The 13442-nt window shown below is 41.5% G+C and overlaps 1 protein-coding gene across 4 annotated transcripts in view; it reads left to right on the forward strand.

Moving 5' to 3' along the window:
- Nucleotides 1-12935, forward strand: part of TMEM41B (transmembrane protein 41B) — a 31922-nt gene extending 18987 nt beyond the window's left edge. For 3 of the 4 annotated variants that reach the window (XM_053283320.1, XM_053283321.1, XM_053283322.1), the window contains 6 exons: nucleotides 190-307; nucleotides 1816-1944; nucleotides 6834-6927; nucleotides 10485-10589; nucleotides 11157-11295; nucleotides 11908-12935. In XM_053283320.1, coding sequence (XP_053139295.1) covers nucleotides 190-307; nucleotides 1816-1944; nucleotides 6834-6927; nucleotides 10485-10589; nucleotides 11157-11295; nucleotides 11908-12077 — 755 coding nt within the window. In that variant the 3' untranslated portion in view covers nucleotides 12078-12935. Of the gene's footprint in view, nucleotides 1-189; nucleotides 308-1815; nucleotides 1945-6833; nucleotides 6928-10484; nucleotides 10590-11156; nucleotides 11403-11907 lie in introns of all 4 variants that reach the window. The other variant, XR_008313030.1, reaches the window with a different exon arrangement.
- Nucleotides 12936-13442: the final 507 nt, after the last annotated feature.

Consider the following 13442-nt stretch of genomic DNA (forward strand, 5'->3'; position numbering starts at 1 on the left):
AAAGTGTAATGTGGAAGGTTGCCTCTCCTTTGTCTTGATCTCATGTTCCTATTGCAGAGTCTCGTGTAAGTAGTATAGAAAAGTGTGTATATATGTATGTGTAAAATCTGTATAAGCTTCAGTGCCCCTCCTTGCCCTTTCTTTCAAATATTCATTGTGAGAATTAATTATAATTGTGTTTAATTTCAGGAAGGGCCCACACAGAAGGTGGATCTGCACGAATGTCACTTCTTATATTAGTGGCCATCTTCTTATCAGCTGCTTCTCTTATGTTTCTGGTATATAAAAATTTCCCACAGCTTAGTGAGTAAGTATGTCAAATAATTTGTTTTGTTTGGAAGCTCTCAGAAAATGTACCCTGTGGGTCTATAAAACTAGGTGTGTGGGGTTGGCAAAGAGATCCTCCAGAAAGGGATAATGTGAAAACATCGAGTGTCGTCATAAGACATTCTCAGTGAACTGCAAAGTATTCTACTGGATTTACATTAGGAAATTAACATAGCAGATTACTGATCAGATTTTTTCATTATGCAACTTTATTAATGGTTGCAAGTATAATACCACACCCAAACACTTCACATTCCTAGGTAACTCTGATTTTTGTTTTCCTGGTTCAGGATATATAAGTTTCAAGATGGGAGTCGAGTATTATGTCTGGCAGATCTAAGCTGCCAAGCCCAAATTCAGCAACAAGTTCTATAATCATACATTTTCATGCTTTTTGCTATCGGATAAACTCCAGTGCAAATGCATTTCACTAGACACATCTATACTATTAAACTAATATTGAAGCTTTCCTATCAAAGAACCCTGGTAACTGTTGTTTTGTGAGAGTGCTGAGAATTCCTTATATGATAACTCTAGCCTCTTTTCCCTTTACTTGGGACTACCACAGTTTCCATTTGTAGCTGTGGCTATTAAAAGGTTTGAAACTTGTTTTATAGTATAGACATGTCCATAGTGTGTCTGCTGAGTCCCATTGGATTTTAAAAGATCAGACTTGCAAACAAATTAGAAATCTGGTTTACAGTACAAAAATTGACTGTTCCAAATTATGGGATGTGAGGAGTGTTCCCTTTAAGACGTGCGCGCACTCACAAGTTCTTTTTATGTCCGCCCATTAAGTTTTAGATCCCACTCAGGTTGCATCAGGAAGGCCCCATTCTGAATGCATGTGCATGCACATTGCGTTGATACTACTGCCCAGAACAAAACCCATTCCACACACAGATTTAAAAAATTAGAGAGAACACTAGATGTGAGTGATTTATTTTGTGGAAGATGATGCTGTAGCTTTGTTTGAAATGTTAACTTTGAATTTGGTTTATATGGTGGAGGGGTGGCAGAGATTTTGCTTGCATAAAGTTATTTGATAATTTCTAAATTACTGACTCTTCACTGGAGTGACTTTGAAACCTGGGTTAAAAACAAGCAATGATAGTAACTTAAGGATGGTTCTGATTAACTTATCGACTACACATTGTGGGATAGCAGGATCATGAACAATCTATGCCTGTGGGCTCAAAATGTATTATCAGTATCCCACATGTAATGTTGCAACTGACATCCTGATTTAGATCTACATATGTTTGGATTTTTCATGTTCTAGCAATATGCAGTCAGGACCAGGTGGTGGGACAGGTGGACTCAGTGTGTAGGGAAGGCAATTGCAATCTTGCTCTCTGACCCTGCATAGCTAGTCAGTTTGCCAGAACTGTTCCTTAGTTGTTATGGCAGCATGTGTGTTTATTTGCTGTGTTGGGGCAAGTGTTAGCTGTATATGTTGGTAAATTCACCTTACTTGTTTTTCTGCAGAGAAGAGAGAGAATGTATAAAGATTCCCAGAGACATGGATGATGCTAAAGCCTTAGGAAAGGTTCTCTCTAAATACAAGGATACCTTCTATGTACAAGTATTAGTGGCCTATTTTGCTACCTATATTTTGTATCCTTTTGACAAAAAGTGCATATGGCCATGGCTTCATGGAACATAATGTGAAATAGATTTTCTGGGCATTTGTATGCTTCTGTGTTGGTAGTTATGAGTACCATGATGAAAAGAATTTATCATGATGATACAGGTTCTGTTCACATTAGTGAGTCTTTGAGTTGGGGGGCTGCAACTGAAGATTGGTGATCAACTTATTTTACTGTGGATCATGTGCATCCTTGTGGATCAAATACAGTGGTCTGCAAAATCTGGCCAAATGGTAAGGTAAAGGTTATCACAGATCCACAACCAACTGGAAATGTACAGCAGTGGTGACATGGTAAAATGCATCTCACCAGATCAGAGGTGCACCTAGGCAATTTTGGAGGCTTGCCACCCGCCACTGCCACCTCAGAATCAACTGCAGTGCACTGTTTCTTACACCAGACTCTGTTTAGGTAAAGCTGGAAACTTTTTTGGTTCTTGTAAAAAAAAAAAAAATTCTGAAGAAGACACCTCCCTTTGACCTGGACAACAGACATACCATATTTTGTATTGAGAGTCCTGGCACTTAAATCCTGGCTGATTACACACCACTTTGCTCATTCATCACAAACCCACAGGTGTGGGCCAGAGTGCATTTGTAAAAAATAAAAAAAGACTGTGCAACTCCCAATCGATTCTTGACCATTCATAAACCAGCTGGGACACAACACATGTCTCTTTCTCCACAATTCAAACATACACCTGGATCACAAGCCAGCTTGGGCATATAGTGCATTTGTAGGGAGGAAATTTAAAACCACAATACATGCCCCTTGCTTCACAGTTCTCACTCAGATCTTCTGGACTGCAAACCAACTTGAGCATAGGGCATTCATTTAAAAAAAAGGTTTATTTTGATGTTAACATTAAGCTGCACGTTTACTAGGTGTGAAGTACTCTGTAGACAGAGATAGCTCTTTCTGTCAGCTTTACTGCAGTAAGGACAAAGTTGATTAAAAACCAAGCAATTGACCAATCCACTTCAAATTAAATATTCAGAGCCCTGCCCTACATCTGTGCCCCATAACAAGCCATTTCAGGAGATTTAAACAGTGGGACAAAAAAGGGAATGCTTTACTACTACTACTTCTTCATCAAGGCAAAGGGCAGATTCCTCCATATGGGGTGTTTGGTTTAGGTGGGGGTTTCAGTTCCAGAAATTTTTGTAACTTTCTGCCATGAAACAACCCACTTCTAGGACTTTTTTATTTTTTAAAAAATTAAAAATCAATAAATTGCCCAATCCATTTCATATTCAGTATGTAGAGCCCTCCAAACCTGCCCTGCATCTGTGCCTGATATCAAAGCCCTATGGCAAGTCATTCCATAAATATTCAAAAGTGGGGGAGGAATAACCACAAAAAGGAAATCGCATACAGTATCTCTGTTACTAGGTTTGAGGAGGAGTCCCAGGTAGGCACAAGCTCAGCACTAGGGATGTGCAGAACCGGTCTGCAGCCTGACGGTTTGGTCCGGGGGTTCATGATCGAACTGAACCCCCCCTCCCGTTCCATCCGGACCAGAACTGAACCACCATTCCGATCCAGCAGGTCCATGAACTAACACTCTCTCTCTCTCTCTCTCTGTCTATCTATATAAAATTAAAAGTACGTACCTGTAGCCCTTTTGTGGGGCTTGTTGTAGCGGGGGGGTGTCCATAAGGGTTCCCTCTCCCCCCCCACCGGCCTCCCTCATCACTGCCACGGCCGGGTCAATGTAGCCTTTTTAGCCCTTTTGGGCCTCTGTAAAGGCGAGCGGCCACCATTTTGGCTGCTGCGCATGCGCAAATGCCCTCTACGAGGCTGGGGGCATTTGCGCATGTGTGGCGGCAGCCAAAATAGCAGCTGTTCGCCTTTACGGAGGCCTGAAAAGGCCAAAAAGGCTACATTGACCCGGCTGCAACGGTGATGAGGGAGGCTGGCGGGGGGAGAGGGAACCCTTGTGGACCACCACCCCCACTACAACAAGCCCCCCAAAGGGGCTACAGGTACTTACTTTTGATTTAAATTTAAAACCAAAAAAAAAATTTCGTGGTCCGGAAACGGACCAGGGGGGAGTTTGCTGGGGCCCGGACCGAACTGGCCCGATTCTGTTCGAGGCCAGTTGAGCCTTGAACCAGGCCAGACGCTTCTGTGCACACCCCTACTTAGCACAGGAGGCCAGGGTAGGCAGTGTACTCAGGCTACCACTCTGCCTCTTCTCTGCTGCCTGGAGAGCTTCAGGAGGCCTCCTGGCGGAATCAGAAAGGCCTCTGGAAGCCCCACTGAACAGCTGATGGTCAGCTCGGGGGAAACTCAGGAAGGCTGCTGCTGGGGGAGGTTTGGGCTGTAGCTGCCCTTGCCCCTCACAGTTGTGCTCAGCCCACTTGTGGGTTGGCGGCAGCAGTCCAGCAGGGAAATGGGGATTTGGAGTCCCCAGGGGGCATGAGGAGGCCCCCAAGGGGATGTGGGGGACCGGACTTCCACCTGGAAGTCTGGGCCAAAAGAGCACAGATGCACCAAATGGTTTAGTGTTAAACCTGACCAACCTTTTTTGTGGGTATAGGTTCTCCACACGAAGGTTACAAGCAGCCAGTGAGTTAAAAATGGCTGTCTGCAGTCGCCCTTTAAGAGATTTGCAGAATTGGAGCTGGCACCTCAACAATTGGAGGTGTTCACTGTTTGTCCACTTGGTTTTGTACGAGAAGGCTCTTTTCGCACTTTCAGTTTGCTTCAGCCTTAAAAATGGTTAGCATACAGATCTGAAGCATTATGATGTGTTGACTTTTCATCTCAGAAGAGTGGACTAGAAAGGAAAATAAATATGTCCTGGATTAATAGGGGACTAAATTCAAGAGATTAAGGCTGTAAGCCTAAGTACTCTTACTAGGAAGATGGTCTCATTAGCCTCAGTGAAAATTACTTTTGAGTAAATACATTGAGAATTGCACTACAGAGCTTCAATTCTACACACTCTTACTCTCAAGTAAGTGCTGTTAAACTCTGTGGAAACTATTTCCAAGTAAGCCTGTTCAAGATTGGACTGTACATTATTTGATTTAAAATAGTAAAAGACGTAAAGTACTTTATTAATTGAGGAGTTTCCATCCTTACAACAATCCTGTGAGTTACATCATTTTAGTTTTATGGGGAGTAGATTAAGGTGTAGACAGAATGGCTTGTTCTAGGTCACCTATGGAGTCTAAGCAGGGACTTGAACCCTTATTCAACACTGTGTCTAGGACCATCTTGATTTGCTGTTGTAGTTTAAAACTTGCTGTCTATCTTTTAAAACACAATATTAATTAATTGTGTAACTTACAATCCTATAAATGTTTGCTCAGAAGTAAGCCCCAGGGGACAGCATCTTGACAAAGTCATGCTCCATTGTCAGAAGCTCCTTCTCATGGAAGGAACATAGGAAGTTCCTTATAATGATTCATTGGTCCATCTATCTCAAAATTGTTAGTGCTCACTGGCAGCAGTTCTTCAGGGTTTCTGGCAGGATTTCCCCCCACTCCTAACGGAAGATGCTAGGCATTGAATCTGGGACCTGGTGCATACAAAGAATGTGCTTAATTATTGAACTATAGCCCTTCCTCAAGTCGAGATTCCTTCTCATAAAAGGGCCCCTTGCATGAGCACATCTCATCCTCTATTGACAGAAGGAGCTTCCAGTGATGGAGTGCTGCTCCATTGCAAGTTTGGATGCCACACACTGTGTTCAGTGGAGTTTACTCCCAGTTAAGGGTGTATAGAATTGCAGCATTAGTGGGCTGAATTCCATAGGCACCAATAATTCAAGTAATTTTGTAAATGGTTATTGAGAACAGGAAAGTTAACTTGGATTGTTTCATCCTGTATATTTAAGCTGTGAAAACTGCACATAAGTAGTCTGTGAGGACAATGAAGCCTTTACTTATTTACATGAAGGAATATTTTAATGCTGTGAAGCCAGTTTGAGAGAAAATTCTTTACACATTGTGCTTGTTACATTGAGCAGCTTTATTTTTATTTTTGTGTCTTTCCTGTGGGGATAGAATATGCTAATTTGCAGTTGCTGTCTTGTTAAAAACACTTAGGAATGCACCTTTGACTTAATTATCTATTTAAAAGTTGTCAGGGACATGCTATGATTAGTTCCACACGAGCAACTTTTGGCAACTAAAATCAAGGCTGTTGGATATTACCATTCAATAGCTGTTTATGTTATAAATGATGCTGTTTTAAAACTAACATTCACAGAACATTTAAATAGCCTGCACAGAGGCTCTGTTTTAAAAGCACAAAGCATGCCAAAACAGCAGTGATGTGTACACTAGCATGCTCAGGGCATCAGTTACGTCGCTGCTCCTTCGTGAGTAGATACTTGGAAGTACTGTAGTTCTAGGTTTACCACCAAGCATATGCACTTGCAGCCAATCACAGCTCCCTGACACAAGTATTTGCAAATGTGTCTCATTCTCACTGGACTGTTTTTGTTTAATTAATTAATTAATTAATTAATTAATCAATCAATCAATCTATCATGTTTATATGCCGCATAATATGTGTATCCCTAGATAGTGTATGTGAGTTCAAATACAGTGCTACTAAAATACAAGCAATATAAAACAGCATAAATGGTTAAAACACTTTAGGTACACACTTAAAACATCTTGAGAGTACACCTAAATATGAAATGTGTGAGGAGACCTTGTATAGAGAAAATCCTAGGGTGCCAAATATCCAGGCAGAATATGCATACTTTAGATATTTTAAAAACTACTTTAAAATTGCTTATGTACTGGTAACACTTTTGATATATAAACTGTTATAGTGTGTATGTTAGAAATGTAAATTATTATTTCCTTAATTTTTTTTTTTAAAAACCCACACCAGCCTGCAAACCTTTGCTATTCCTGGGTCTATATTTCTGAGTATACTCTCAGGATTTCTCTACCCCTTCCCACTAGCTCTGTTTCTTGTTTGTCTAGTAAGTATTTAATACAATTAATAATGCTTTTTCTCCTTCCAAATACGTATTTAAGGTATTCATCTGTTCTAACTTATAATGTTTATATATTAAATGGGTGCACAGTGAAGTCTTTGTTGAATATAAGGCTGTAGATATTCTGAATTGCCTAGGGTCAGCAATTAGCTGGGTGAGGGCCAGTAAACTGAAGCCAAATCCATATGAGAGCAAGGTACTATTGATTAGCAATGTGTTTACTGGAAATTTGAGGTTTGGCCAGGGTTGTACTTCCCTTGAAAGAGCAGGTCTGCAGCCAAACTCACTACACACCTGGTTACTAACATGTCTTGGGGCAGTCAGAGTATATGAAGGACCACCTACTCGCATATGAACTTGCCTGAATAAAGATTTTCATTTGACAACCAATTCTAGATGCCCTGTCTTCTAAGATAAAGTGGTTGGCTGCCAGTGACAGCATCCTCAGTGGTGACTCCTTGCTTGTGAAATTCCCTTTGCAGGTCAACTCACTAGGCTCTTACCTTAATGGTATTCAGCCAACAAATAAAAACATGACTTTTTAACCCCAGGCTCCTAATGCTAGTTGAATCATGCTTCTTGTTTGATTCTGCTGGTAGAGTATGATGATTGATTGTGTATTTATCTGTTTTTGTTTTGCTGTATTTTAAGTGACACTCATGAAGTTAGATCAAATCTTACTGCCATTTTAGAACTTGCTGAATAAGAGCTGAGCTGTTTGGTGCACAAAATCATGTAGTAGTGTCCTGTACTATACTGCTTCAGACCTTTTGGAGGGAAACTGCATCTCTGATTGTTCTTCCATCTTTAAAGAGAGAGAGAGAGAGAGAGAGAGGAAAAGAAAGAACTAATGCATCAGTGCATCAGGAAGAAAGGTTCTAAACTAGCATTCTCTTGTACTCTAGTTTTCTTAGAACACAAGCATATAAGAGCCCTACTGGATCAGGCCCAAGACCTATTTAGTCCAGCACCCTGTTTGCAACAGTTGCCCATCAGATGTCTCTGGGAAGCCCACAAGTAGGAGATAAAAATCATGCCCCCATCTCCTGCTGCTTCTTCCCTACAACTGGTATTCAGAGGTATCCTGCCTCTGAATCTGGAGGTAGCCTATAGCCATCCAGACTACTACCCATCGATAGACCTGACCTCCATGAATTTGTCTGTATCCCTTTTTTAAAGCCACCCAACCTGTTGATCATCACCACATTCCGTGGCAGAGAATTCCATATATTATGTGCTGTGTTGGGGGAAAGTACTTCCTTTGTTGGTCAATTTCTTGGCAGTCAGTTTCATGGGATGACCCCTAGTTCTGAGTAAGGGAGAATAATTTCTCCCTATCTGCTCTCTCCACACCATGCATCCTCTCTAATAAAACGCTTGGTGTCCGTCCGTGGACGGACACCAAGCGTGTGTCCGTGCCTCCCTGCCCTGTTCTGCGCCTGCGCGAAGCGCAGGCGCAGAACAGGGCAAGGGAGACACGCTCGCCGGCACCCGGCAGCCATCTTGGGTGGCCAGAAGCGGCCGCCCCGAAGAAGCTGGAGAGGAGGCGGCGGGAAAGTGACCAAGGCGGCGGCAGAGCCGCCGCCTCGGCCAAAATAGATGGAGGCCGGGGGCGGAGCGGAGGCCATGTAACCTTAACAAAAAATTTACTCCCGCGGCCGCCGCCGCCGACCGCCCACCCTCCCTCCCAGCTGCCGAGTCCCCCTTACCCTAGCCGACTGCTGTCGGCCGAAGACAGCCCTTAATTTAAGAGGCAGAGAGGAGCTCGCAAGCAGAGCTCCTCTCTGTGCAAAGCCTCTTGCCGAACTGCCGCTTTGGGCGCTTGCGTCTAGCGCCCAAAGCGGCAGTTCGGCAAGAGGCTTTGCACAGAGAGGAGCTCTGCTTGCGAGCTCCTCTCTGCCTCTTAAATTAAGGGCTGTCTTCGGCCGACAGCAGTCGGCCAGGGTAAGGGGGACTCGGCAGCTGGGAGGGAGGGTGGGCGGTCGGCGGCGGCCGCGGGAGTAAATTTTTTTAAAAAAGTTACATGGCCTCCGCTCCGCCCCCGGGTCTCCGTCTCCCCGGCCTGGCGGGGGCAAGTGCCTGGGCCGATTTGGCCCTTAAAGGTAGGGGGAACGGCGGAGGGAGGGGGAATGGCGGCGGGGGGCCAGGAGCGCCGTTACTAGCGCCCGTTATTCAACGGGCCAAAATTCACTTGTAATTTTATAAGCCTCTTTCATGTCTCTTCTTGGGCACATTTTTCTAAACTAAAAAGCCCCATATGTTGTAGCTTTGACTCATAAATAAGGTGCTCTAGGCCTCTGATAATCTTGGTTGCTCTCTTCTTTCAGACCTTTTTCTGGTCATGTGGAAGAATATTGCACCCTTGCGAATAGAGCAAAGAAGAGCCTTTTAAATTCTCTTCTGTTTGGTGGAGGTGGGGGTCAACTGCCTCTATACGACCCTGTAACACCATTCCTCTAGTGCAGGGATTCTCAAACTTGGGTCCTTAGGTGTTATTGGACTTCAACTCCCATAATCCCCAGCCTCAGTGGCCTTTGGTTGGGGATTATGGGAGTTGAAGTCCAATAACACCTGAGGACCCAAGTTTGAGAATCACTGCTCTAGTGGTTGCTGGTGTCTGCTTTATGATTCTTTTTAAGATTATGAGCCCTTTTGGAACAAGGAACCATTTTTGGGACAGGGAACTAACTATATTTTTCATTTCTGTGTAAACTGCTTTGAGAACTTTTGTTGAAAAGTGGCATCGTAGTAGTAGTATTCAAAATGTGAGTGCTGACGTACTGTAGTCTTAAGAGGTTAATATTTCTGTACCACGCTTCTACCTTGACAGACACTAAAGGTGGTTAACAGCAACGTAATAAGATTAAGGTGAATTAACTAAATTAAAACTCAACTAGCAGCCACATAACTCAATCAAGCGGTGGGGGGCAGATAGCAGCAGTAGGTTCACAAGGCTATTGTGTCAGAGCATAGGCCCAGCAAAAAGGGATTCTTTTTACAGTTGTAAATAGAGATGGCCAGGTGGACATCACAGGGTGAGAGAATTTCACAGCCTGGATGCAGCCACAGAGAAGGCCCTGTCCTGAATCCTCACCAGCCTTGTCAGAGTCATAGCAAGGTTAGTGTGGGCTCTGGGGCAAAAAAATTAAAGGGGGGGGGCTTGCCCCTTCCCTGCTGTCTTTTTTAGAGAGGCATGAGGGAGAGAGCAACAAGCAAGCTGTGAGTGGGCCCTCCTCCCTCAAGGGCCCTGGGCACTTGTCCTCAATCTTGTCCCAAGACTGAGTGCGTGACTTCATTGGGCAGACAGCTTCATATGGAATCTAGTGGTCCTTCAGATGACTGCACCCAAACAATTTTGAGCTTTAAAAAACCAATGCCTTCAACTGAACCTGAAAGCCAATATTGAATGTAGACCTCTCTTTAATTGCAGCATTTGGAAATACTGTTTATTCCGTTGTAATTATACTGTATGTACTGTTTATTCCATTGTAATTATATTCAGGATGGTTACATGAGGATATCAATTTGTAATTCATTTGCAGTGCTCTGGACTTGGGGCCTCTTTCTGTTACATGCTGTCCTATTTAGTTGGAAGACCAGTCGTGTATAGATATTTAACAGAGAAAGCAGTGAAATGGTCAAAACAGGTAAGATCACTTTGGAAGAACAACTGTTCCCACAATGTTAAATATAAGTATGAGAGGATAGGAATTTTATGTAAATCGTCCCGTTTTTTTCCCTGCTCTTGCTCACAGGAATTAGTCTTTTTCTCATGGAAGTAGTGGTAGTACATTTCACATCAGCAGGAAAGAGAATGGCATAATCTATTTAAGAAGAGTTATATCTGGGTGTAAAGGTTAGCATCAGTAGTATGTTCAAAACCTTTAAAACAATTTTCATATACATGAAACTGCAGCTCTTTAGGCTTGTGTGACATGTGAGTTTTCAAACCCATAAAAATTTTCAAATACCATATGAGCAATGAAAAATGAAAACTCGTATGCTACTCCATCAGCATTAATTTGATAGAATATTTTGCCTACTGTATACCTCGTATCATTTGGGACCAATATAAAACTACTAAATATTGAACAATCACTTTAATTTGTACTTCCTCATATTCAGAATACACAAATAATAAATAGTGCAGTTGAAATCAGACTGCTATAGTTCTAGGACAGAATATTTTAACTTGAAACTTCTTTTTCCTACAGGTTGAACGACACAGGGAACACCTCATTAACTACATAATATTTTTGAGAATAACTCCTTTTCTTCCTAATTGGTTTATCAATATAACCTCTCCTGTAATAAATGTCCCACTGAAAGTGTTTTTCATTGGTACTTTTGTAGGTAAGAATTCTGATTAATATTCAAGACTTTCAAGAATGCAATTCTGTTTTCTTTTCTACATGGTTCATTACTACATAGCCCCATCTGCTGGACAGTTATAGGAACATGCAAGTCATTCAATTTTTCTATCTTGCAGTTTTTGTGGGTTGTTTGTCAGGGATTCAAGTCGTGTCAGTTTTACATTTGAATAAAAAGCCCAGAGAGTTTTGAGTAAATATGCTTAGGATCATGCTGTATGTATTTTATAGACAGTATCCATTTTTAACTTTATAGCAGATAATAAAAGCCAGTGTATGAGTGGGGTGGAGTGCTCAGCAATGTTTTCTGCTAGTAAATCCTTTGTGTTACAGCACTAATTCTAAAATTGTACCAGTAAGTCTCCATTAAAGTTAAGCTTTCACTTGCATAAGCAGCTTATTTGTGCCAGCCTAAAAATGTACAAAATGGTAGAATAGCAGGTTGCAAAATGAGACAAGGAAAGAGAAAACGGATCAGGTACATAGATTTCTCCCTTCGTACCTTTCTAGATCGTGGTGGGGTGGAGTGATAATGATGGAAATAAGTTTGTCATTGTTTCTGATCGATGTTGACAACCACCTTTTCTCTTTCCAGGTGTTGCACCGCCATCTTTTGTAGCAATTAAAGCAGGAACAACACTTTACCAGCTTACAACAGCCGGTGAAGCGGTCTCGTGGAACTCTGTTTTTGTTCTCATGATTCTAGCTATCATCTCCATTCTGCCAGCTTTCTTCAAGAAGAAACTTGAACAAAAGTTTGAATGAGTCAGTCTGGATTTTTACTTCCCATATTTCATCTCAGGATCAGCACTGTTTCTATGATCACTTTTCTATTGGAACTTTAGCAACTACAAAGGAGATATTTTGTTGGGAATAAAAATGTTTCTGGACTTCTTCTGGACAAGGCAAAACTGCAGATGGAATGAAATTTAAGTGAACCATAGCATTTTTTAAAAGAAGAGAAACATTGTTAATTTTAACCAATTTGTAATACTTAATTTGAAATATATATGCTTTATCTGATTATTATTTTTGACCTGATGGCTTAATGTGAATAATTCATTCCTGTTTCCCTCTGTGATATCTTCACTGTCATTCATAATAATTCCTGAAGAATAATGGATGTTCAGTTGATTCTGCTGCTCAGTGGAATAAGAAACAATTGCCTCATCAGTGGAATAATAAACGATTGCATCGTTTTAGTAATTGCTTTCTTGTTGGAAAGCAGAGACAGGGATAGTTTGACCAGTGTTTCAGAAGTTCCTAGGTTTCTTTATTATCGATTAGTTTACACTAATTGCGGAAATGCTAAAAGAAATCAGGTTACCAGCCTTTTATCTATGTCTTATTTTAATGTTTTTGTTTGGTGTGGCAAGGCTGTTGACACTTTATCATGACGCATTAAAATGCTAGAAGTATGAAGTTGTTTGCCAGTATTTAAATATATGGCAGCTATTTCCCAAACTGCTAAAATTTTATTAAATAGTAATTATTCAGCTGTCAAGAGCAGTTCAGCATACATTTATAAGGGCATATTAAAGTGGGGAAAGCAGGAAATGTTTCTTTTTCGTTTAGTAACAGCAACTGATAATTCCTGAAAATAAATAATTAAAGTTAATGAGATATGCAGCATTCATTACTTTGATTTTTACAGTATGGTCTTGAAGAACTTAAAAGCATTGCCTCTGATCCAAAAATCTATGGATGCTTCAAATGCACATGTGTGCCCTTTCAAGCACAGGCTTCCTCATTCATTTCTGTGCCCATGCAATTGAAACAAATGAGAAGCACCTAGGAAGCATGCACACATGTCATTTGGGTCAGGGTCATCATGTACACACTGTACATTTTGTAAATAGTCCTTACTTACCAAGGAGGTATGACCTTGTTCTGATGGAAGATGAACTGGTGATTGACTTTGAGGCGAATTCATTTTCAAAATGTAAGTTCTTTATTATGATTCTACTCCCCCAAAGGAAAGTTACTTTTTCTTGAATAATTGTTGCTGTTGCCCCGACATTGTGTGTTCAGTTGGTGGGTTTCATTATGCTGCTACGATTCAGAAAGTCTCATATGCATGTGCCTGTCTCAAGGGTTGATTACTCTGTGTCCTCTTTTATTAGACCATGT

This window comes from Hemicordylus capensis, chromosome 1 (genome assembly GCF_027244095.1).
Source record: "Hemicordylus capensis ecotype Gifberg chromosome 1, rHemCap1.1.pri, whole genome shotgun sequence".
NCBI classification, from domain to species: domain Eukaryota; kingdom Metazoa; phylum Chordata; class Lepidosauria; order Squamata; family Cordylidae; genus Hemicordylus; species Hemicordylus capensis.